Genomic DNA, 23,265 nt, shown 5'->3' on the forward strand with positions numbered 1-23,265 from the left:
CACTCAGAGTTCAGGAGCACTTTTTCCATTGTTGCAGTCCTGACAACCCCATCAGAGGCAGAACCACTGTTCCTTTGCCAATTATATGTATTCACAGCCCCCAACACACCTCCTCCTCGAGGAATTCAAATCCCTGTTGTGGACATGTATGGACTAACCTGTTCTTGGAATATAACCAAAAACTTGAAAATGATTATCATTGCATTTATCTCTTTAAGCTAACACTATGTATGTATGGGTCGAGAGGTTCAATAAATAGATGGATTTTTATGATGTGAGTGCTGTGAGGTGTAACGTGGACTGGAGAGCCAGTGCAGATGCCAGCGGGCGCTCGGGGAGCCCGTGGCAGTGCCGGTGTGTCTCCGCGGTGATGCTGTGCCGACAGTGACAGACAAGCACCGGGAGCTGTGCGTGGGCGGCCGATCCCTCTGCCTTTCTAAGTGCTGGGTGTGCCGCAGGCCGGTGCCTCTACCTGCTAATTAAAAAGACAATGCGCTGCTTCAGCAGTAATTGCGCGAGGAATTACACCTCCTTCCGTGTGTTTGTTTCAGCTTTCATCATTATTCTTTATTTTGCCAGAGTTTATGTTGCAAGCTGCCTTTTTCGTAAAAAAAAAAAGCCATTTAATAGCCCAGCTCGTACGAGTGAACTCTGGCTGCCTTTGTTAATCACAGGGTTGAGAGGTTTTCGTAAGGACAGGCTTCCTGTGCTACAGTCATCTTCTGCTGGTTAAATCCTAGCTCTGGGCGGTGGGTCATAGCTGATCATTTTGATTTAATATAGCGCCTTTTTAAGTCGATTGCTTGTATTCTGCCTGTCCATTCTGGTGTCGGCACCTTCTGTCCCATATTAGTCCCATTATTTCCCATTCCCACCAGCTCTTTGCCATCCTCCTCAGGCCCTTCAGTGTGTGTTATCCCTATGCTGAGTGACAGAAGAGGGTGTGATAAAGCTCCTGTGTTAATTTAAGTGTTGATTTAAAGATGGAGACAGCAGTTCTACTAGGGAAGGTGGGTTTCAAATTTGTTGTTGGGAGCCTCCGCATTCCCTCCCCTAGCATCACTGGATCTTGGCATGTCTGCATCATTTATAGGCAGCTTTGTGCTGCTCAGGTCCATGTTTTAGGGGTGGAGAATGGCGGAGGCTTAGTATCAAAGTTATTATCGTATAGTGCTTCTATATTGCTTTTCTAATTTTAGCTTGGACATCTCATGGTCAGTAACGTGGAGAGGCATACCATCCACAGCAGGGGAGGATATCTATATTTTGATTTCCTAGACCGTTCTGTATTTGATAAAAAAAAAATGTGCACAGAAAGAAATTCCCGCACACACACACACACACACACACACACTGTAACCCTCCTTCCCCCCATTTCTCGGCACCTCTCCTCCTTGCCCTCTCCATACTCCTGGCCGCCCTCTCTCCCAATCCCCGCTGGTCAGGACTTGTCTGAGCAGTGAGCCAGTCTTTCAGCTGTCAGTCAATTCCCCTTTCAACCCCCCCCACTGCTTTGGAGTTAATCCTTGCAGTATTTTAGGAAGAAGCTGAAAGACAGCCCCAGGGTTAGGTCTTGGTGTTGAGGAATCTGGGAACACATCCTGCCTGTAAAACACATATATTCATGCACACACATGTGCGCTGTCTCTCACACACACTTTGTTATAACTCGTCTGTATTGAGTTGTAGTCGTTTTTTAAACACAAGTATTCATGGGGTGTAAAAAGTGACAGTGCTTTGGAGCATGGAATTGCTTAAATAGGTCAAACAAATACCATAAATTAAAGAGGTTACAAATGAGTGACCGCACCATATATTTAAACAATGCCATTGGTTAGACTTGTAGTCATTAAGCACAGGGGTGAGTTATAGAGTTCCAATATAAGGGTTTAGGATTAAAGTTCTGATCACAGTTAAGACAACCCCTTGTTAGGAGATGTACTAGGCTTAGAGCAAAGTCTTGAGTTAAGGTTGGGGCTGGCTTAAGGTTCTTCATAGGAATGAGCTGTTGTTCCCTTCGGTGTTAGAATTAGTGTGAGGGCTTGGAGTTGGGTCAAGGTCAAAGAAATGGCTATATGATTTAGGGGTCAGATTAAGAATAGGTACAGCAATGTGGTACCAGCTGGATGTGGGTAAGGGCTACAATTAGGACTAGGATTTGGTTTGGAGTGGACCTAGGGTTGTGCATAAACGTAGGGTTAGTGCTGCTTTTTAATATTTATTATTACTATTAGGGTAAGTGTTCTTTACTGTTGGATTACAGGTTTTTACTGCCTGGCATTTCTAAAAATCCTTTCCAGGTAATTAACGTGACCCAGAAAATTCAGCTTTGGAAGAAAAATGTAAACACAGCACATGTCATTTCAAGGCAAAATATCAGGTCTTATTTTGCTCACTTTTTTGTGATTTAAGAGTGGGACCTGCCCTGTTGTGGTCTGTGTTTTTAAAGCAACCAGAGTCAGTCTGTAGGCTTGACTTTTGGAGTGCAGAACAAAATGACAAATAATGCTGCGGCCCAAGAATGAAAAGCTGCAGAGTCTTGGAGTGTTCTCTTTATTTTTCAGTAGGCCGAGGCCTCATGCACAGAGAGTAGTCAGGGGCACACCTACTGTGCGTGAGCTGCGTTTCCAAGGAAAGAGCAGCACTGACAGGTTAGAGCAGCGTGCCACAGCTGCACAGTTGGCAGCGTTTTTGGAAATACCTGTTTAACATACAAAGATGGAGACGAGAGAGAGGGTGAGGGTGAGAGGAGGAATGAGGGAAATATATGCAGTCTTTCATAAGATTGTGATCACCTGATCTATATATACTGTGTCCAGTATACACGTATACTTGTGTATGAGTTCCTAAATCATTTTTTTATTTCATTTTGTGTTTGCCTCTTGGTTTCTGTACATATTTTTTCTTGTTATTCTTAAGTTTTCAATTATTTAGTTAAATTCAGTAAATGTTCCTTTATTGACATGTTTTTACAGAATTGACAAAGCTGTTGCTTTGAGAATCGAGCAAAAAAGGGACAGAACAACATTATGCAATTCAGTTCTGAATTGCCTGGTCATACAGCTGTGATCAAACTTCTAGCTGTGATCTTTTGTAATAAGCCAGATATTTATCGTGTAATAAATATTTCCCACACCAGGTGCACTTGTAGGAGTCAGTTTGACCCAGACATGTCATACTTCCATCATCTAGTTACAAATGAAAGGGACAATTTTCATCATACATATTTTATAAGGCCTCTGTAGTTGTCTCCGTGCCACACTGTGAGTGCTTCATTATCCATTAGTTGTGTTTTGCTTTTCACACTTTTTGTTAGGTATGGGCTTTTCACAGAGAGTATATATGCGTTTGTGTGTCTCTCTTTGCAGGAACATGTTTTTAGGCAGTGAGTGAGAGTTGGTGTGTCTGTGTAAGCAAGTGTCAATGTGTCTATGTCAAAGGCTGTTATCAAGTTGCCCCCTGTCATTATCTGAGCTCTTCAAACAAACAGCTGGAAGCCCATTACTGCCACTTATGATGAGATAACATCTGGACTGAGCACTTTTTAGCTTCTACTGGGGGTGCCGCAGAGGGAGTGACAGAAAGAGGGGGAGGTAGAGAGTAACTCAAATAGTCCTGGGTCATATTACACAGCATGAGAAAGAGAGAAAAAAGTGGACTAACCTTTAAAACGTGACCCCACACACACAAAGCCTGAAAATCTTGGGGCCCATACTCCTTATGGATTACCTCTTGAGAATCTGTAAGGAGTTTTACCCACAGATCCTGAAGGATATCTGCCTGTGCCCTGTAGTTTGTTTTCTGAGAATCCTGTAGTTTTAGTTACAGTCTTGTGATTGAGGTAAATATTTAGTGAAAATCTAATCAATCTCATTCATTTGTTTAAACTTTATGATTTTGTTTTTAAGTAAGGTTATGACCCTAGATTTAAAAAAGAAGCTGTAGAGCACAAAGTAAAATTAATAACTATACCTGTTGAGTCTTGTCTTAAAGTCTTCTGGAGCACTGTATTGAAGGTTATATTCCTTTTCCTTTTGCACTTTACTGCCCCTATAGGACACTAAAGAAACTGTCGCTCGGTTTAAACACAATCTTAAATAGAAACATACAGTCAAGCAGACACACATACAGACATGCCAACACAAATATATTCACACACACACACTCCATAATTAAAAACACACACAGATACATACGCACTGAAATAATCACACAATCCCAGGCACGAAACATTCTTTTACTCACACTGTCGGATACGTACACTAGTACAAACACACACTCTCTGACCCGCAGTCACACAATTAGACACACAAAAACTCTCTCACACAGGGAAAGTGAGCCGTCATGCCGGTTCTTGAGCCTCAGGGGGGATATAAAAATTAGAGACTTTCTAGTGGGAAGTGGTTTAAGTTGGAATGGAAAAAGGAGCATTAAAAAATGAATGCCACATTTTTATGGAAAAAAAAGATAACAGGAAAATAAAGGTTACTTCAGTGTTTAAGCCACTGAGGACAAACAGCACATTGTACCTACTTATTTATTTTTATAAAACTTGATTTGAAGTGTTGGGTTTCAGCCAGGGCTTGCTCTGAACTGGCAAACAACTGTGTGTGTGTGTGACAGAGAAAATGTACGATTATGTCAAAGTGTATGCGCTCTTTCCCTGTTAAGAATAGTGTCTCATTCTCTCTCCCAGTCCATCAGCCTTAATCACTAGCACACAACAGCTCCCTCTCTCTCTTCCAGTACCTCATCTCTAAGTACTAGCCACCCCTCTCTCCTAGTTCCTCATCTTTAATCATCCACCCATTCTGCCACCATCCCTGTCTGAATTCTAAAATCTAGTGCACACTGCCTCCCTCTGCCAGGCTCCCTGAGTCTCACAGCTCTAATCAGTAGGTCTGCCACTCTTTTTCACAGTCTTTCATCTTTAATCATTCACACTTGCTGCCTTCCGGACTCTATGCTTTAACAGTTTCCCTTCTTCTCTGCCGTTGGCCTTATTTTAATAATTGTGATCCTTGCATTTATATAGCGCTTGGCCCCCCCCGAAAGGATCCCCAACTTTTCATAACGGAGAGAACCCACTTCATCCAGCTGAACCCACCTGGGTGACACACAGCAGCCAGTCTGCACCAGCAATCCCACTACACAGCAGTGCAGAAGTGAGAAGTTGCTTCAGAATTGAATTAAGGATAAACCTGATGCCAGATTTTAAAGGCCTAGAGTGGAATTTTATCCAGGACAATGAATGTTATAACCCAAGTTTATTAATAGTGCCATTGGATATTTAATGACCAAATAGTCAGGACCTCACTTTATTGAATGATCCTATTAATGAGCAGTACCCCCTACAACACAGTGTCCTTGGTCACTAGTTAGGGAATGTTGCCATTTATTTGGATATTCTAGCAGCTCTCCTTACAGCAGCATCTCATTTTTCCTTAGAAGTCTTTCATCCTAGTACTGACCGCCTCCGGCCCTGCTTCAGAGATCTGACCAGATCAGGCTCCTAGATGGTAACACGTCAGCACTTCAGTTGTGCTTTCCTTTGCATCTTACAGTTGAAGTGAAAGAGAGGTGGTTGAAGCAGAGTCAGGTGTCAGTAATTGTGAAAGGCTAGGAGTGACTGTCAGTCTGGGGTTGGCAGTTGAGCTGGTAAATGTCAGCCTGGGACACCCCCATCCCAGTGCTGTACACGTACTTTCACAATGAGTATTCTCTGACATTGCCAACCAGATGTCCTGTTCCTGCCACAGCAGTTTAGCTGTAGCTAATCTGGGTCTCAAGGCTTTGTTGTTTTAACAGATTTTCTTCCTTTTTTATTATTTTCATGGAGATTTTATGAAAGAAATATCAAATCAGTCTGGACAGCCCCTACACATCCAGTTACTCTCCCTTTTTTCTCTGCCTCTGTCTCTCTTTGTTCCTCAGCTCTGACCACTTCACACAGTCAACCTGTCTTTCCTCCTTCCCTCACAGGTCTTTGGTTTATAAATGTAGAATAATCTAATATTTTTGTTATACTTACCTGACTGGAAACACAAAGAGGATGATGAGGAAGTGTAAGTATACTCTGATTCCACTGCCTTCTCTCCACTTGTCTTTCAATACTTCACAGGCAGTGCAGCCCTGTACTGGAGGTTTAGCGTTGATTGGAAGAGAGGCACCTCTGTCACTGACAGCCCTGTATGACTGTAATTTCCCAGGAGGCCGCAGAGGTCATTGTGAGCAGAGACAGTGCTGGATGACTAGTTCCAACCCATCCTCTGAGATGCCACTGCTTGGAGAATCCCAGTTACAGTCGGCTAGTAACATGACTACACAGCCTCGGTCATATTACACAGCATGAGAAAGAAAAAGGTCAACAAACTTTCAAAACTCTACCCCACACGCGCAAAGCCTGAAAATCTTGAGGTCCAAGCTCCTTATGGAATACCTCTTGAGAATCTGCACGTGACTGTACTTTCCCAGGAGGCTGCAGGGGTCACTGTGAGCCAAGAGAGTGCTGGATGGCTAGTTCCATCCCAATCTCTGAGATACCACTGCTTGGGGAGTCCCAGTTACAGTCAGCTAGTAACACGACAGCCTCCCTTCTCTCTGACTCTCAGCAGTGACCATTACTGCTTGTTGTGCCCCCCTTTTCCAATGTCCTTTGCTCTGTCCTAGAACCTACACTACCTCTTTTTTTCCTTCCGAGTTCGATAGCTCTGTCTGCCTTTCTGTCTGCTCCACCATGCCCTGGGAGTGGGGAAGACATATGCTGAACCACTGTTCTGAGTGTGCACACATTGCACAAAAGGATAAAGTAACCATGAAAAAACAGCGAGGTCTGTGAAAGATAAATCACTGTTCTCAATATTGCCCCAAAATAAAAAGGGAACGGTGAGTTAGCAAATCCTGGAAAGGACATCAAAAGTCAGATCAGCCCTTTTAATTTATTTCGTACTTTTCCGCACAGAACAGAAAAAAAGAAGTAAATACGTTTTGAAAGCACCAAGTCACTTTTTGCTTGGAAGGTCTTCAGTACGTCTGGTCTGTTGATGTCATTTTTTCTTGGAAGGCATGAAAGTACAACATGAGTGAAAAAACTGAAGGAGAGAGACTGGCAAAGAGAAACACAGAAAGAGCGCGGGCGAGCCTGCCCGATGACAGATGAAGATAAAGAGACCGTCTTTGAAGATGGGTGGGGTTTTTCCGTGAGGTTGCACTGGGCACGTGTGGGACAGTGACGGGGCAATGGCGAGGGAGGGGGGAGGGTCTCCAGGATGGCAAGGGTGGGGTATGTGAAAAGGGCATGGTCAAAAAGGGTGTTGGGGGGGGACGTCAGGACTCTGCCAACCAGAGAGGGAGAGAAACAGAATCGAACTTGTTCACTTTGCAAAACCACAACAGTTTTTTTATCTATAGCATCTTAACTGCCATTTTCGTGGTTGAATTGTTGTTCAATAAATGTAGGTCAGGCCCATCATTAATAAGTGTAACAATAAGAGTAAAAAACAAAGTGTTAATAAACAATATTTATTAGGCTTATTGACCTTGTTTCAGTTGCCCTGACCTTGTTCTGTCTGTGTTCAAAAGGCTCTCCATCTAGATTAAGGGTTGTGGAGAGTCCCAGTCCAGTTAGTTTACAGGTTGCCCCATATCACCTAGTATTTAAACATTAGGAAAACGTCTGTAAGATAATTTCAATAAAGCAGGTGCTTAGTTCAATAAAGGGGTCCCTGAATATTGAACGCTAAAGGGGCTTCTGGTTGTAGTGTCAAATAATCTTCTTCATTAAACAACAGATGATTCATTGTAGTTAAATTGTTCCAGGTGTTTAAAAATGGATTATTTAAGGACTAACGATGAATACTGTTGGACAGGGGCTCTCCAGGAGCAGAGTTGGAGATCTTGCCCTGGATTAAATGTTCAGTATTGTGTGATATACTGATGCAGAATGTCTGCAGTCATGTTCCACCTCAGAGTTGGTTGTTTCCAACATTTCTTCATTTCTGTGTGCGTTTCAGCTGTATCTATATTTATTGCAGAGCCAAGAGCAAGTACTTTCAGATGATTTCTGTGAAAGGTGCTATATAAAATATTTTTTTTTATCATTCAGCAGCACAGTTCAAGGCAGAAATTGGCAGTGACTGACCTCCCTGCTGCTCTAATGAAGTGCCGGTGGGTGGCCATGCAGTGTTATCCTGAGTGCTGAAGGGCTAGCATTGTGTCACAGGAGTCCTGCACGCAGACTGGGGGTCCGGCTTTCTCCCTGAGGGCAAGGCACAGTAACACATCCCTCTTGTCACTCTCACACACACTGAGGCTATTGAGGGACCTTCGGCTAACTCAACATGATGCTCACAGCAACATGACATCATTGCTGAACATTAGGAAAAAAACATTCAAGTCAGGTTTTGGTTTCATGCAGAAATGATGGATCTCACAATTCCTTAAAAATAATTACTCATTAATTAGAGACTTTTTCAGAGTGATTTACAGAGGAAATCATACTCTGACAACTACTACTGCAGGGTTTCTTACAATAGGACCTTGTTTTGTGTGTTGTAAGCTGGATGGAGTAACACCGAGGTTCAGTAAATTTCTCAAAGGTAGAACACTGAGTCAGTGACATGCTTGAACAGGGAACCTCCTGGTAACAAAGCCTTTATCTTAACCACCGAGTCACCAAGCTTTCTCTTTCACAGACATTCACATAATCTTAAGAATAATCCATTCTATCATTTAAAAGTTTAACAAGTCTGTATTGGTCAAAGTAAATTGAAACAGAAACAGCTCTTAATTACTGATTAAAGGCAAGCAATGGGTTGCATGTACACCAGCACAGTCCAGCAGGAGGCACTGTTGTGCAGCATGACAGAGATCCTTCCATTCCTAATTTCTGTACCCAGCCCAATCTCTAGTGTCAGCCCTTTCAGTTAGCAAAGCAGCTGGATAGTCAATACAACATCCACACAGTCAGACTGTCAGTCTAACAGTCTGACTGTTAATCAAGCAGTAAGTCACTCAGTAGGACAGCCAGACAATGGACAGATCTTGACTTCAGATAATAGGTAAATCAGTCAGTCACCATTCAGTCGGTTAGCAGTGCCACTGGAGAGTGAATCAGCCTGGAAGGGAAACTTAGCTCTCTTGGTATGCAGTGGTAACGTAATAAATCATGTTTAGTCTCAAAAATATTGATGGAATGCAAAGAACAAATATGTTTAAACTGTGGTGAATGCTAGCTGAAAAGATCATATCTCTATAAACTCAACGGCATTTACAAGAGACAGGAAGACAGGAAGGGTGTCTCTTAAAGAATATTTGGGAAGTAGAATAACCTTAGTAAATCATATTGAATCTAAAATAAAAGAAATACATGAATAGAAAATGATCAGACATGCTCTTTAAAAAGGTGCAAGGTTGGGGGGGGTGGACCACAACCCAAGCCCATTTGAGGAAATGCCACCCATGCTGTGCTTCAGGTGGGAAAACATGTGTGCTCTGTTGGCTGAAGGTATTTTTTGTCTTGGACTTCTAGTTTTTCTAGAGATATGCGGGGTGAAATTGTGAAAATAAGCATATAGCACGATGGGTGCATTTTCAAGGAACACGGATGTAATCGTCCTGCAGTTTTGTTGTCGTATGAAGGGTTCAGCCATCTTGGCAGATCACGGACTGAAGTTTCCAGAACACGAGGGTGAGAGAGACTTGAAGAATTTCTGATTCTGTTTTTTTTTTCAGCATTAAAATTTTGGGGGTCTTGCAGAGACGTTCTAGATTTTCCTTTAGAAGTCCCCCGTCGCTGTGTTATTGTGCAGCCCAGAGAGGCATGCCTCAGTAACCTGAGCCCTGAGGCAGGAGAAGACAGTCCTGTGCTGCTTGTCTCTGTCATCGGACCAGGCTTCTTCCAGCACATCCCCCGTGTCCAGACAGGCAGGCCAGGCTCTTCTTACCTGCCTCCAACCGTCCTGTTGGTAAAGACAGCACCAGGGCGTGTGGCGTGTAGGTGACTGTGTTTGTTGGTTAGTGGCAATCCTAAAGGGTAATAGGAATGGTAGACAATAGTGTTGATTAAGCAGGAAACACAGTGAGCATTGGAATTAGGAAAAAACAGTGCTATGTGTATTTTCACAAAGAAGACAACAGTCCCTGATTCGTTTATAAATGTATTTAAAAAATAGTGTGTTAACCCTCTGCTGCAGTAGATTGGAAGGCAAGAAAGGTCGTATGACTTGGTCAGGGGTGCTGTTTCCCACTGCCATACCTGGTGTCACTGTGTGCTTGTTTTTACAGAGTGTTAATGTGGACACTGGTGTCTCAGTGTGTAAGTGTAGCCTTAGCGGGAGTTTGTGCTAGATACATATACACAGTGAGCAAGTGAGAGAGAGAATGGGCCTCTCCTTTCCTGTCTGCTTATAGCTCCCCACTTCTCTGTTTCTAGTTCTTGGGGGGGTAAGTGGAGGGGAGAGTAATTGTCTCAAGGTGTGGATAGGACAGAGACAGGGCCGTGTTGAGACTGTACAGCACTCCGTCATGACAGACAGAGAGAAATGAAAAGTCTGCGAGAGAAACTAGCAGAAATTCTGGAGTTGACAAGGGAAAATGGAGAGGCAGAGACTGAAGAAACAGCAGTGTGGAAAGAAAGGAAAAATAAGGGAGGAACGGAGGGGCAGTAGACATGTGGTGACAGGGGGCAAAGCAGGAGAAAAATGTGGTGGGAGATGGAACAGAGAAAGAAAGCATCGAAAGAGAAGCATAGACTGTCTAAAACCTGCAGTAGAGGAACATAAGGAAAAGCTGTCTAGTGCTGAAAAAATACACATACTGTATAGAGAGATTCCAGAGAAAGTACTGCACCAAAAGAGGGGATGAGTGTGAGAAAGACTGGAAGAAGGGAAAATAAAGTTGTGGAATACAGGGACTAGCACAGAGAGAGCAAGAGAAAGAGAGGGAGAGAGGGAAGGGCAGGATAAGTTTGGGGGGAAAGTTAGTGGCCCACTGGGGGTGTCTTGTAGAGTTCAGGCTTCTCGAGCAGGGAAGGAAAAGGAGGAGGGAGTTAGGAGGGGGGTAGTATGAGTGTATTAAATATCCAAACTAACTTCCCTGGCAGCTGAGGACTTGCTTTAATTTAACGGACCTGCCCAGTGAAGTTCTGTCAGACTGAACTGACGCTTTACAGAGAGAGAGAGAGAAGACGTGAGATTATTAAAAATAATGGAAAAACAGAGTAAGGAATAAAAGTGGCAGAGAAAGGAGAGTGGGATGTAGGGTTTTGGAAGGCTGAAAAAGAAAGATTTTCACAGAAACACAGTACTCAGTATTAATGTTGATGTCTGCATTGTGATGTATCGAATTGCTGAACAGAATTCTTCAGTAGAGCTGATAGGGCAGAATAAACACATTCTTAAAAATTGAAACCTAATTTTAGTGCATTAAACAGTTAACAGAACTTTGTTAACTTTAAAGTAGTTTTGGTGAAATGACTGAGAGACAAAAGGGGGGAGGGAGAACACGAGAGAGAAAGGGATTGTGTGAGCAGTACAATATGTACTGGTTTGGGCAATAATAATTGAATCTAGAGGCCATTCCAATAAAAGCATGATTGAATTAAGCGGGGGAAGGGGAGAGAGGACTGATGTGAGGAAGCAAAGGAGCAGAGCAGAGCGCTGGGCATTAAGAGGGAGAATGAAAGAAAATGAAAGTGATACACTGAAGCTGGAAAAACTGTGGAGAATGAAATCGAGAATGTCGTTCTCACTCTCTTTTATTCCATTTGTGACCAGGACACCCTGTCTTGGACATCGCTCTGTGTCTTTCTCTTTCATCTCAGTTGCGACCTGGACACCCTATGACATTTTGTCTCGGACATCTGTCTCTGTTCTCCGTCTGCCTCTCCCCTTACTGCAACCGAGACCAGCTCACACCCTGGCACTAGCCCTGACTCGATTTTTCTGTTTCCTTCTCTCTCTGCAAGACTTTCTTTCGGTCTCTTTTCAGTTACAGATGGTTGGTGTCCGAACCCAGTTCAGACATGCTACCAGCTGAGATCTGGGGACCAGGGATCTAGAGCTGCAGGGCTGTTTCACCCCCCAGGATGGGCATAGTCTCTGAGCTAATCAGCGTGCCCTTTGGAATTCACTATGGATCTGAAGCCGAGGGGCTGGGGGTAGGATCGTTTGATAGGAGAAATGAGGAGGAATTCAGGATTAGGGAGGGAAAACAAAATAAGTAAGAAAAAGTTAAGGCCAGAGGGAAGGAGAGAGAAGAACACATAGAGAAATAAAGAGAGGGAAAAGATTTTTTTGTTTTCTTTGTTTCCAAAGCCTTTTCTTCTGATAGAGTTAAGTCAATAAACAGTACCAAAAATGTGATGTTCCTAAATACATCCAAGATGTGAAAAAGAGAGAGAGGGAGAGAAAAAGGGAGGGGGAAGAAAGAAAGCAAGAAAGTATGAGAGAAGGGAGGGCAGAGAAAAACAGAAGGAGCAAAAAAAATAAAAAGAGAAAGAGGGAGGGGGTCTGAGTGTGTGTTTACTGAGAGCCCAGCCAACAGCACAGATTGACAGGAAATGGTGTCTTTTCAGAGTCTACCGGACTGTACCATTTTTGCCAGTGGAGGGGGGTGGAGCTCCAGGCAGATTTAGCTGCTTGCAAGCTACTGATACAGTATGAGCACTGGCAGCAACAGAGACACTTAGATGACATCAGATCACCTTTCTGTGTTGTCTTCTTAATTTGAACAAGTTTTATTTTAGGCAGTGCTTTTTCTAGGTGAACACTATCTCATAGTGCTTCACAGTTTACTTTACAACAATGGCTATGGTAACAGTGTAGTGGAGTTATATTTTAAGTACATTCTAGTACTACTTTTAAAACACTTATATAAATACATCACCAGAAGAGGTGATGTTTCCGTTTTAAACTATGCTATTGGTGATAAATTATTCATATTTCCTTGGTCCTGGAAAATTGAAAACTATTGGAAGGTAATTCAGAACAAATTGTTAGAAATTGTATTTTGGAAAAGAACAAAGAAAGAATGTCTAAAATTATTTTCTATTCCACATATTTTCTAAGTGGATAATTATGTGCCATAAGCATATTGACTAAAAATATATTTTTACATTATACTAAGTTAGTACAAGTAAGGTTTGTATGAAGGTAAACTAAATAATACCTTCATTGACCATTGTACAGGAACTTTGGACTTTTTTAGTTTTCATAAGTTTGTAATGATCTTCCAAAAATAAAGCAAACTACAACTGTGAATGTATCTTCAAGTACAAGTCTTACAAGGGTGGTTGAATCTGCAGTGATGGTAGCATTGATCCCTTTTGAAAGTGGTCATAGCAAGGGCAACCACCCTGTTCTCTGTCTCCCTCTGTCTCCCCTGTAGTCACCCTGTACTCTGTCTCCCTCTGTCTCCCCTGCAGTCACCCTGTACTGTCTCTCCCTCTGTCTCCCCTGTAGTCACCCTGTACTGTCTCTCCCTCTGTCTCCCCTGTAGTCACCCTGTACTGTCTCTCCCTCTGTCTCCCCTGCAGTCACCCTGTACTCTGTCTCCCTCTGTCTCCCCTGTAGTCACCCTGTACTCTGTCTCCCTCTGTCTCCCCTGCAGTCACCCTATACTGTCTCTCCCTCTGTCTCCCCTGTAGTCACCCTGTACTCTGTCTCCCTCTGTCTCCCCTGCAGTCACCCTGTACTGTCTCTCCCTCTGTCTCCCCTGTAGTCACCCTGTACTGTCTCTCCCTCTGTCTCCCCTGTAGTCACCCTGTACTCTGTCTCCCTCTGTCTCCCCTGCAGTCACCCTGTACTCTGTCTCCCTCTGTCTCCCCTGCAGTCACCCTGTACTCTGTCTCCCTCTGTCTCCCCTGTAGTCACCCTGTACTCTGTCTCCCTCTGTCTCCCCTGTAGTCACCCTGTACTCTGTCTCCCTCTGTCTCCCCTGCAGTCACCCTGTACTCTGTCTCCCTCTGTCTCCCCTGCAGTCACCCTGTACTGTCTCTCCCTCTGTCTCCCCTGTAGTCACCCTGTACTGTCTCTCCCTCTGTCTCCCCTGCAGTCACCCTGTACTCTGTCTCCCTCTGTCTCCCCTGTAGTCACCCTGTACTCTGTCTCCCTCTGTCTCCCCTGCAGTCACCCTGTACTCTGTCTCCCTCTGTCTCCCCTGTAGTCACCCTGTACTCTGTCTCCCTCTGTCTCCCCTGTAGTCACCCTGTACTCTGTCTCCCTCTGTCTCCCCTGCAGTCACCCTGTACTCTGTCTCCCTCTGTCTCCCCTGCAGTCACCCTGTACTCTGTCTCCCTCTGTCTCCCCTGTAGTCACCCTGTACTCTGTCTCCCTCTGTCTCCCCTGCAGTCACCCTGTACTCTGTCTCCCTCTGTCTCCCCTGTAGTCACTCTGCACTGTCTCTCCCTCTGTCTCCCCTGTAGTCACCCTGTACTGTCTCTCCCTCTGTCTCCCCTGTAGTCACCCTGTACTGTCTCTCCCTCTGTCTCCCCTGTAGTCACCCTGTACTGTCTCTCCCTCTGTCTCCCCTGTAGTCACCCTGTACTCTGTCTCTCTCACCTGCTGTTATATTGTACTCTCAGACCCTCTTTTTCTCTCTCCCTCAGTCACCACACACTCACGCTCTCTCTTTGTCTCTCTTTCTGTCTCAGTGGTGGTTTTGGCCTCTGTGGCTGTACTTTAATATGGTTATGATTAGAGGGGGTTCTGTTCTGTAACCAGAGAAAGGCACTTATTTACTAGAAGGAAATGGGGGAGGGGCAAAATAAAGTGAGAGAACTAGGAAATTGTGGAGGACAAAGGGGTGGGGGGGGGTAATATTTTATGTTCAAAGAAGATGAAAAAAGAGAGAGAGAGTGGAAAATGAAAGAAAGTTTGTCCTGTAACCAGATTAGACAATGCACAGCCCCTACTACTCAACACACACCCCTCCCTCTCCTTCCTCCCTCCTTCTCCCTCTGCCTCAGTCCTCTCTCCTCTTCTCTCCCCACCTGGTTCCCTCCCCCTGTGAGGGCCTGGGCAGTTGGTTTGATCCACAGTATCTGGGAGGCAGTGAGTGTTGTGCGAGCCTGTTATTTAGGTCTGTTTCAGCAGACAGCGCACAGCTAGCCCAGGGGCAGGAGGAGACTACAGGAGCCAGCCAGGAACCAGCACTACGAAACAGGCTGAAAGGGGGCTTATGCTGGAGGACGGGAGAGTCAGACACAGTTCTGCTTGGTGCCCACTGAGAGGCGGGTGTGAATTGCACAAGGGGTGGACTTGCAAATTGGGGGAGCAAATTAAGATAGGAGGTGCCAAACCAGTTTTGCTGCGCTCTGGGGTTTGTTTTTGTTTTTAGTGGGTTTTTCTGTGACGTGTGGAAGGCGAGTCCAAGGGAAGGGGCAATTGACCGGTGGAGGGGTGGGGGGAGGCGTGAACAAGTGGACCATGTTTGACTGTATGGAGGCTCTGGGGATGGCCCCCCGGCAGCTCTACGACGTCACCAATCGGGGTGCCTGCATGCTGCGCAAGGCGAGCCCCTTCTTTGGGGGTCTTGACCCCTTCGCCTGGACTGGGACGGCCAGTGTTCAGTGTAAGTGGCCCATTGCATCCTTATCTCTCTCTTTCTCCTGCTCTGTCTTGTTTGCTGTCCCCCTTTTAAACTAACAACCCAATCAAGATTCTTCTGTACTGACTGTATTAGAGACTTGGGGAGGGTTCCTTCTATGTGGATTCTTAGAAAAAAAAACAGAAAAGCCCTTATTAGATTCAGCCCTGGTACAGTACTAAACACAAAGTTCAGACACTTCACACTGAGATTGTTTATGTATGTGCACATACGGTATCTGAGTATTTATTTTCCTCTGAGTGCCTGTAAATAATGATGAAAGTGTGCTGAATAGAGCCACTTAAATTGACATACTCATATTCAAAACGGAAAGAAAGAAGATTAGTTGGGTAGAGAGGAGAGGAAATCTGACACGTACTGAAACAGACAGTACAGATTGGAATTTCCTTATTCCCACAAATGCTGTGGTTGCTGGTTATGGCTGGTCAGCTTTCGAACAATCAGTATTTTATCAAACAAATTATTCATATTACTTTTTACTATTGTTTGTGGTATTTCTTTTAACATTTTTTTTACCTTGCTTAACATAACAAACTTATGAAACATACTTGCCCAAATTATCTCATTTTTTTCTTTCAGTATTGATTTCATTAAACCTTTTTTTCAGACAATTGCTGCTTGGGCTCCGATTCCTTTAACACTATTGGAAATCTATAGCTTTTTCTTGTTGATAGCAGAAGAACAAACCGATCTTCTACAGAGGGCCAAAGGGCCCAGCCAGTTCTCTCTGTCCCAGAGCCCTTGGGCTTGGGGTTCAACAGGAGAACAGCTAGAGGACACAAGGACATTTAACTTAGTTCCCAAAGCTTTCTGGGCTGTATATGTCCTGGCTCTCTTCAGCATGGAAGAGGCCCTGCGTGCAGCCACTGAGCCCCTGATGTCTTAGACAAGCTCCATTACTATTTAAAAGAAGAGCCAATATATTTTATTATTATTAAATATTATTATTATTGCCATTTAAGTTTATATTTATTTGTTTATTTGTTGCCCGACAACATTTTTGAAAAGCCATTAATCTTCATTAAATCTGAAGACACAAACATTTCAGAGCCTGTTATCCACACAGTGTTTTCCTTAATGAAGACAAATGTCCTGTCTCTGATGGTGAGGGCACTGGTTTGGTGTTGCAAACTATTTCTTATTTCTTCACTTTTTTCTTCACTAAGTCTGGCGTTTTTCTTTTATTTTACACGAAGAGGTCTTTGTTTTCTTCTTCACCGAGAAGAAAAACAAGATTGAGATAGGAATCTAGTTTCCAGTGTGTGCCCTGAGGGGGCTCTGTGTTTGTGGTGTACAGTTTCAGCACTGCGCTTAACAGCCTTTCTAAACATCACAACAGTATCAGACGTGAAAAGGTATAATGGTGCTTTATTACTGAGAGCAGTTGCACTGTATTATCCTTTTTCCCTGGGCAGATTCATTGATGTTTGATCCAGCAGTAAAGTGTGTGCCACAGGTTGCACACAACAAGGCAGTAATTCTAGTCCCTGATCTGTCCAAGTCAATTAGTAAAGAAATCTCTTGCAAAGGGTTGGCTAGGTGTAGGGATGTTTTGTCAAACCACGAGAAGGCATTATACAAACTGTGGTGAAGCCAGATCTGTGCAATGTCTCAGTATGGTAAAAACAAGGTGTAACCTGTGAAGCTTTTGTCCAGATTTACCGTGGTCCGCTTTAACACAAGAACTTAGTCCAGTCTTGGAAAATGTAGCAGTGGGCTGAACGAATGCTTTGTCTGAGAAAACAGGAGCGGCCTAGGGTATAGATGGGGTTCCGACCCTATCCGTCATCTGACAACAATTGATATGACACAGGTATAAACTTATGATGAGTCCGTTTCTTGTTACATTAGGAAAAGCAGGAGTTAATTTTGTGCTAGAAAAAATGTGGCAGATGTCACACTCCCATTGCTTTGTTTAGGCCATTAGTTCCTCCTCCTCTTATTTCTGTGATATACTTCAAGACATCTGCATTTTTTTGACTGTGCTGAGCTATGGAGGCTGTGTTGACTCCTGTGTCAGACGTTTAGCTTCTTTGTGTGCCAGCTGGGTTTGAGGGTTTCAAGTGAGAATACACCAACATAGTTTTGTCAGGTATCAGGAGCTGAACTAGCTGTAGTAGGTATTTTTTGATGATTTATTTCAAACTGTCAATATAAACATTTCTGCCCACCACCACAAATGACAACATTTAAATCTCATGACCTTTCCTCTTCTGCAGCTTAGGGATACTTAGCTTTGTTTCCAGCCATTTACGGAAATATTTTCAAAGATCTCCACCAGCTTTCTGAATAAGGATTTCGAGTAGTGCGTGCACTGTTTGCAACAAAAGAAAACAGGCAAATAGAAACTCCCCAGCTTTTTCGGTCACTTCAGTGCAAGCGTGGTGCACAGTGACATCTTCAGGGAGTGCTAAAAGGCCTCAGAGAGCTGGAGGGAGATACTTGTGCCTTTGTGAATTTAATTTGAGTTAATTTGTCTGGATGGAAGTCTGTAGTTGTTTAATTATAATTACAAAGACTCAATTAAAGGATTAAAAAGCCAGCACGGCTTTTGTGTGTAGAAAGGGTGGGGGCAGGCCGAGTGGGGAGAGGAGAGCAGGGCTGATACAGAGTAGAAGGGAATAGGTTTGGTTGGGGGCAGTTGTCAGGTGGAGTCTGAAGTGAGCTTTGGTCAGTCCCTTGTTAAGATTTCCCTGTACTTCCAACCATGGTCTCGTAATGGGATTAGCTGGGACCTTTCCTCTCTTGTATAAAGTTAGATCACTGGGACTTGGATAGCAAAACTTATTCTTTTCAATTTCGAATTTGAAAGCTGCACTTTTATACTTTTGTCTTCGATGTGACCATATGGTATTGTTTCTTGTTTTTGCAACATACAGAATTTTGCACTGTTCTTGCAGATTTGTTTCCGAGATTACAGACCTCAGTTTTGGCGTTAGACTGGTTTTAGTAAAAGAATATCTAAATTAGCAGGAAAATGAGACCCATATCCCTTTCCTGTGGGGAAAAAAAATATGCCCTGAGGTACTGGTGTTGACCTTGCAATTTTGAATATGCAAAATCCAGTTTAGAGAGGCAGCAGCCACAGCAATATTAGTCTCTGATGTAACGGCTGATCAGGGTCGATTTCCCAGTTGGCACTTCTACCATTTTTGTTTTTCTGTTTTTATAGCTTTGCCTATTTATCTTTGGTTAACATACTGTACTATAATCTAATAATACTGTGGCTGCATAAGTGTCTTTTAAGGACTGGAATGTATTGGGCTCAACTCTGGTGGTTTGTAAGGCTTTAATGGGCTTCAACCAATTTTTCAAAAAGGTTGAGAAATTTATTAGAAGCTCTATTGAACTGCTTTGATGTCTCCTTTCCAATCCCCAGTTGTAGATTAATCCATTACTCACTCTGAAACATATTCTTTGAAGTACAAACTGAGCAATTGGCTGAATGCATGTGTAGCCCTCTGGTGCAAGACATGCTAGGATTTCTTTATTGTTTTCATGGATGTTTATTACGAAGTTACATTTTCTAATTGAGAATTTCAGACTCTTTTACCAGATTGATAGTTTAATTTATCTACCGCCATACATCATGTGAGTAAGGAGGAACGTATATAAGTATGCTGAGGCAATCCCAGGGCATTGACCACCCTAATAGCTTAGTCTCTAGAATCTAGAATATTGACCAATTCACTGGTCACAGACTTGAAGACCTTTTAAAGTTTATTTTTTGCCAGTGACATTTGACTTCCATGTATGTTTAGTAAATTAGTAAAAGTATCTTAGAGGGTAAGTAAACAAGGCAAATCTTTTTTGCTTTTAAAAATCCAGCCTGTGCTCCTCTCTGCACTTTCACTTACACAGGCTCTGTTTGAAGAGGTTGTAAACTGCTGTGTATTTACTGGTTTTCAAGACCTCTTCTGCTGATTGAGCTGGTATCCACAGGGTCTGGGAGGAGAGGCGAAATCTTCTCCATTTTCTGCTGGAATTCACCTCTGTGTTGTAATGAGGAATTTATAGCTTGGACCAGCAGCACAAATGCCAAACGGAGCTGTAAAGAATATCAAGTTAAATGGGCTAGTGAAGGGCTAGTGTTCAGCATTTCAATAACACGGACTGTTTAAGACAAACGTATGGGCACCCTGTGCTTGGAATAAAGTTATTACTTTATTAATCAAACTGAGTTCATTTGTCAGTGATGTCTCTCTTAAGATTACTGAAGGCTAATTCACTCTAGCAAGTAGCAGCAAAGGTGTTCAACTGAGTAAACATATTTCAAGTACATGGCAATGGGTATGAAGTAGGTCAGGTGGAGAGCTGCGTCAGCCTGTGCAGGCTGCAAAGGAACAAGTAAAGGTTTATTCCATGCTGAAAAGAGAAGAAAGGAAGCACAACGTTTCGGCTTTGGAGCCTTTCTTCTCTTTTCAGCATAGTAATGCGTATGTCTTCATCAGTATTATAGACTGTTTATCTCCCTAGCTGTGATTAGAGATGGTAACTGGCCCCTGACCCTGAAACTGGGACTCACTTCTTCCTGTGGTACATCAGTTTGGATCTGGCTGAGTATTGTTATCTCAGACAGTAGGATGTCTTCCTTCACTTGAGCTGAGACCATCTCACATGCAGAATAACACCTGTCTTTTTTTCTGCTTAGTTGTTGACTGAGAAAAGTATTCTTTCATTGTAAATTCCATTTTGAGAAGTCTACAGTGTACAGGGGAGTGATAACCCTAGAAGCAGAATGGGTTTAGTAGTGTAACTCTATCATCTGACAGTTTAGAAAGCTGACATACTGGCTACCCAACATAAATGTTATTAGAGCGCAGCAGAACAGTGTTGGAAGCAGTGATCTAATGTAGATTACACTGGATTCTCTGTTTTTGCAGGATACTTCAATTGACAATCTACTCTGTGTTACTGTGCTGGGGAAAAAAAAATGTTCTTTACCTTTTTAACACTCTTCTATTTGTTGATGTTTTGTGTAAATGTCTGGCCATTAAATATGGTGGGCATTATTTAATCAGGCAGAGTTTAACGTCCTGTATCTAGCCATGTGTGTAAGAGACAGATTTGTTCAGGAGTGTGTGGCGGCACAGAGGTGTGTGTGTATTCTCTCACTGCGCTCGGCTTGTGAATGGTTCTCTGTGTGCTGCTGGGTGCCAGACTCCCACTTCAAAGGCACAAACTCTGGATACCTGCTTCTAATTTACACTCTCGCCCATTCCCCCCTCCCTCTGAATCAGATACAGCACATTTTTGACAGATTGTGTTTTTGAAATGGATCCTTAAAGCCACAGAGTCCAGCTGTTCTGTACACCCCCAGCACTACACCTTGTCCCGAGACTGCAGGAGTCAGTGCCAGAGCTCTGTCTGCCAGTGGAGATCACAATAGTACAGCACAATCCTGTCTGGAGCCACGGGTTCTCACCCTGCGCTTTTTCCCTGGATTAGATTTCTTCTTGTGTACCGTAGTATACCATGGTAAAAGAGGAGTGAAATGACATTAAAAATATGGCAAAGCACAGAATGCTAGAAACTAGGGGGGAGCAGGATGCAAAAAGTGAATGCATAATACAAGATTGATAAAATCATGAGAAACCTGCACAAATATTGTGAAGAGTTTGATGTGGTAATCAAAGGATATTATACTTTGCTTAAGATGAGAAATGAGCAGTTTTTGTGGCGCGGTTATGTGGACTGACTGCCTTCCTCCTCTCTTATGCTCGTTTGATTTATCCGCTGTCTGTTGCTTTCTGAAGCTCCGACAGGTATGAGCATGCAAAGCTTCACAAAAACATGATTTGATCACGTGGTGTGTTTAGTGGGAGAGGGGGCTAGGCTGACCCCGACTGGAAAGGGGAACACGCATTGAGATGCAGCACTAGTGCTGCTCCGGATGAATCAGCGCTGGGTGTGGAGAAATGAAGTAAAAACGCTTCACCTGGGAATGAACATGGAGAATATATCCATAAGAATGTGGAATTCTCCACACCTTCACCACATTTTTTGTCCACAAACTGTTTTGATTCTGAAAGGAGTTTTCACATGATAAAATGATTAGAATCACCTGATGACTAAAAAAACAAGGAAATAATGAATATGTCTTGCCAAGGTCTCTTCACTTCTTGTTTGAATTATTTCTAGCTTAAAAACACTACAATTCTTCTAAGTACACAACAAAATAGCTGCTTTTAACGTAATATCTGAGATACTCAGTGTTTTTGTCCCATGTTATTTTTATTGATGATGCTGATCGCTAATCCCAGAGCCTGATTAATGTCTGTTTCAGTCCTGCAGTTTCACTGGGTACATTTTCACCAGAAATTAAGCAGAAATCTTCAGACAAATACTCTTTTCGGCAGAATTGAGATGATGTAGTGTACAGCAATCCACTGTACAATGTTTTAAATAATGAAAGTAAACAGCTAACTGCAGTGCCTCAATACACATCTGCACTGTACACTTTTTGCATGGTCCACCATGTTTTTTTGGTCTCACTACTACATATTTATTTTTCCACAACATATTTATTGATCCTGTTGTCTACATGTGTGGTGTTGTCTATTGCACTGTCTATGTCTGGAGAGATCAGCGTGATTACGAATTCTAATGTACGTGTACATATGGCAATAAACTGTTCTACTACTACTACTACTACTACTACTCCTCTGCTTAACAAAAAAATTCCTAAACCCAGAGTCGAATAATAATAATAATAATAATAAACTTTATTTTATATAGCGCCTTTAAAGGTGGTTTCTCAAAGCGCTTTACAGGATGACAATAACAATAAATAAGAAGACTACAACAATAAATAAGAAAATTTCACAAGAGGACACAATTATAATTGCAACAATACAACAATAACAATAGAGGAGACCGTGGAAGATGGTATTAAGAAGAGCAGAGGGGTGAAGAATGGAAGCAGTTAAGTTAAGGCTTTTCTGAAAAGGAGGGTTTTGAGTCTGGATTTGAAGGAGTTTAGAGAAGGTGACTCTCTAATATCCTTGGGCAAGGAGTTCCAGAGCTTGGGGGCATAGCAGGAGAAGGCCCTGTCGCCCATACAATGTAGACGGGCTTGGGGGACAGTAAGGAGGGCAGAATTTGAAGAGCGGAGGTTGCGAGGTGGGGAGTAGGGCGATAAAAGTTCAGACAGGTTGAATTATGAATTATGAATTATGTTTTCTAAATTAAAATCTAGTGAAGGCGTAGTGACTGAACATAACTGTTCTTCTGGAGCCAGGCAGTGTGAAAATAAACACTTATACCCAAGTCTGTAATTTTAAAAAGCCCTTCTGAAACCAATCTGAAAAATCTAATTATCACTTTGTGCTGCTCTCTGAGCTTCATTTCCTGATGAGAGCAGGTGTACACTCTTCCATTGTGTCCGTTTGACCCTTCTCATGTGTCCAGTTGTCATTAGCTGAATGATCCAGGAGCTCCCTTTTTAAACCCTCAGGATATTCAATACAACATAAATACTTTTTGCAGGTTGTGAGAAAACTCTTTAATCCCATACTCTAGATAACTCATAGAGGAACAGTAGATTATTTTTGAGATTTTCTGTCTTCTCCCCCTGGCTGCTGTGTGCTCTGATGGGCAGAGGGCCTGGAAGCCAGTCCTGACCCATCAGGCAGATCCCCTGCACACAGCCTGCAGCCA

General features: G+C 43.0%; 1 protein-coding gene across 3 annotated transcripts in view; it reads left to right on the forward strand.

The window, feature by feature from the left end:
* The window catches only part of rarga (retinoic acid receptor gamma a), a 57,746-nt gene that overhangs the window by 15,844 nt on the left and 18,637 nt on the right, over positions 1-23,265 (forward strand). Inside the window, exon 1 of one of the 3 annotated variants that reach the window (XM_006629264.3) lies at positions 15,010-15,570. The exons of the other annotated variants lie outside the window; for them this stretch is intronic. Within the exon in view, the coding sequence (XP_006629327.1) occupies positions 15,426-15,570 (145 nt within the window). The 5' untranslated portion in view covers positions 15,010-15,425. Of the gene's footprint in view, positions 1-15,009; positions 15,571-23,265 lie in introns of those variants that run through there. 3 annotated transcript variants of the gene reach the window in all.

Source organism: Lepisosteus oculatus, chromosome 1 (assembly GCF_040954835.1).
Source record: "Lepisosteus oculatus isolate fLepOcu1 chromosome 1, fLepOcu1.hap2, whole genome shotgun sequence".
In the NCBI taxonomy this organism is placed as follows: Eukaryota; Metazoa; Chordata; class Actinopteri; order Semionotiformes; family Lepisosteidae; genus Lepisosteus; species Lepisosteus oculatus.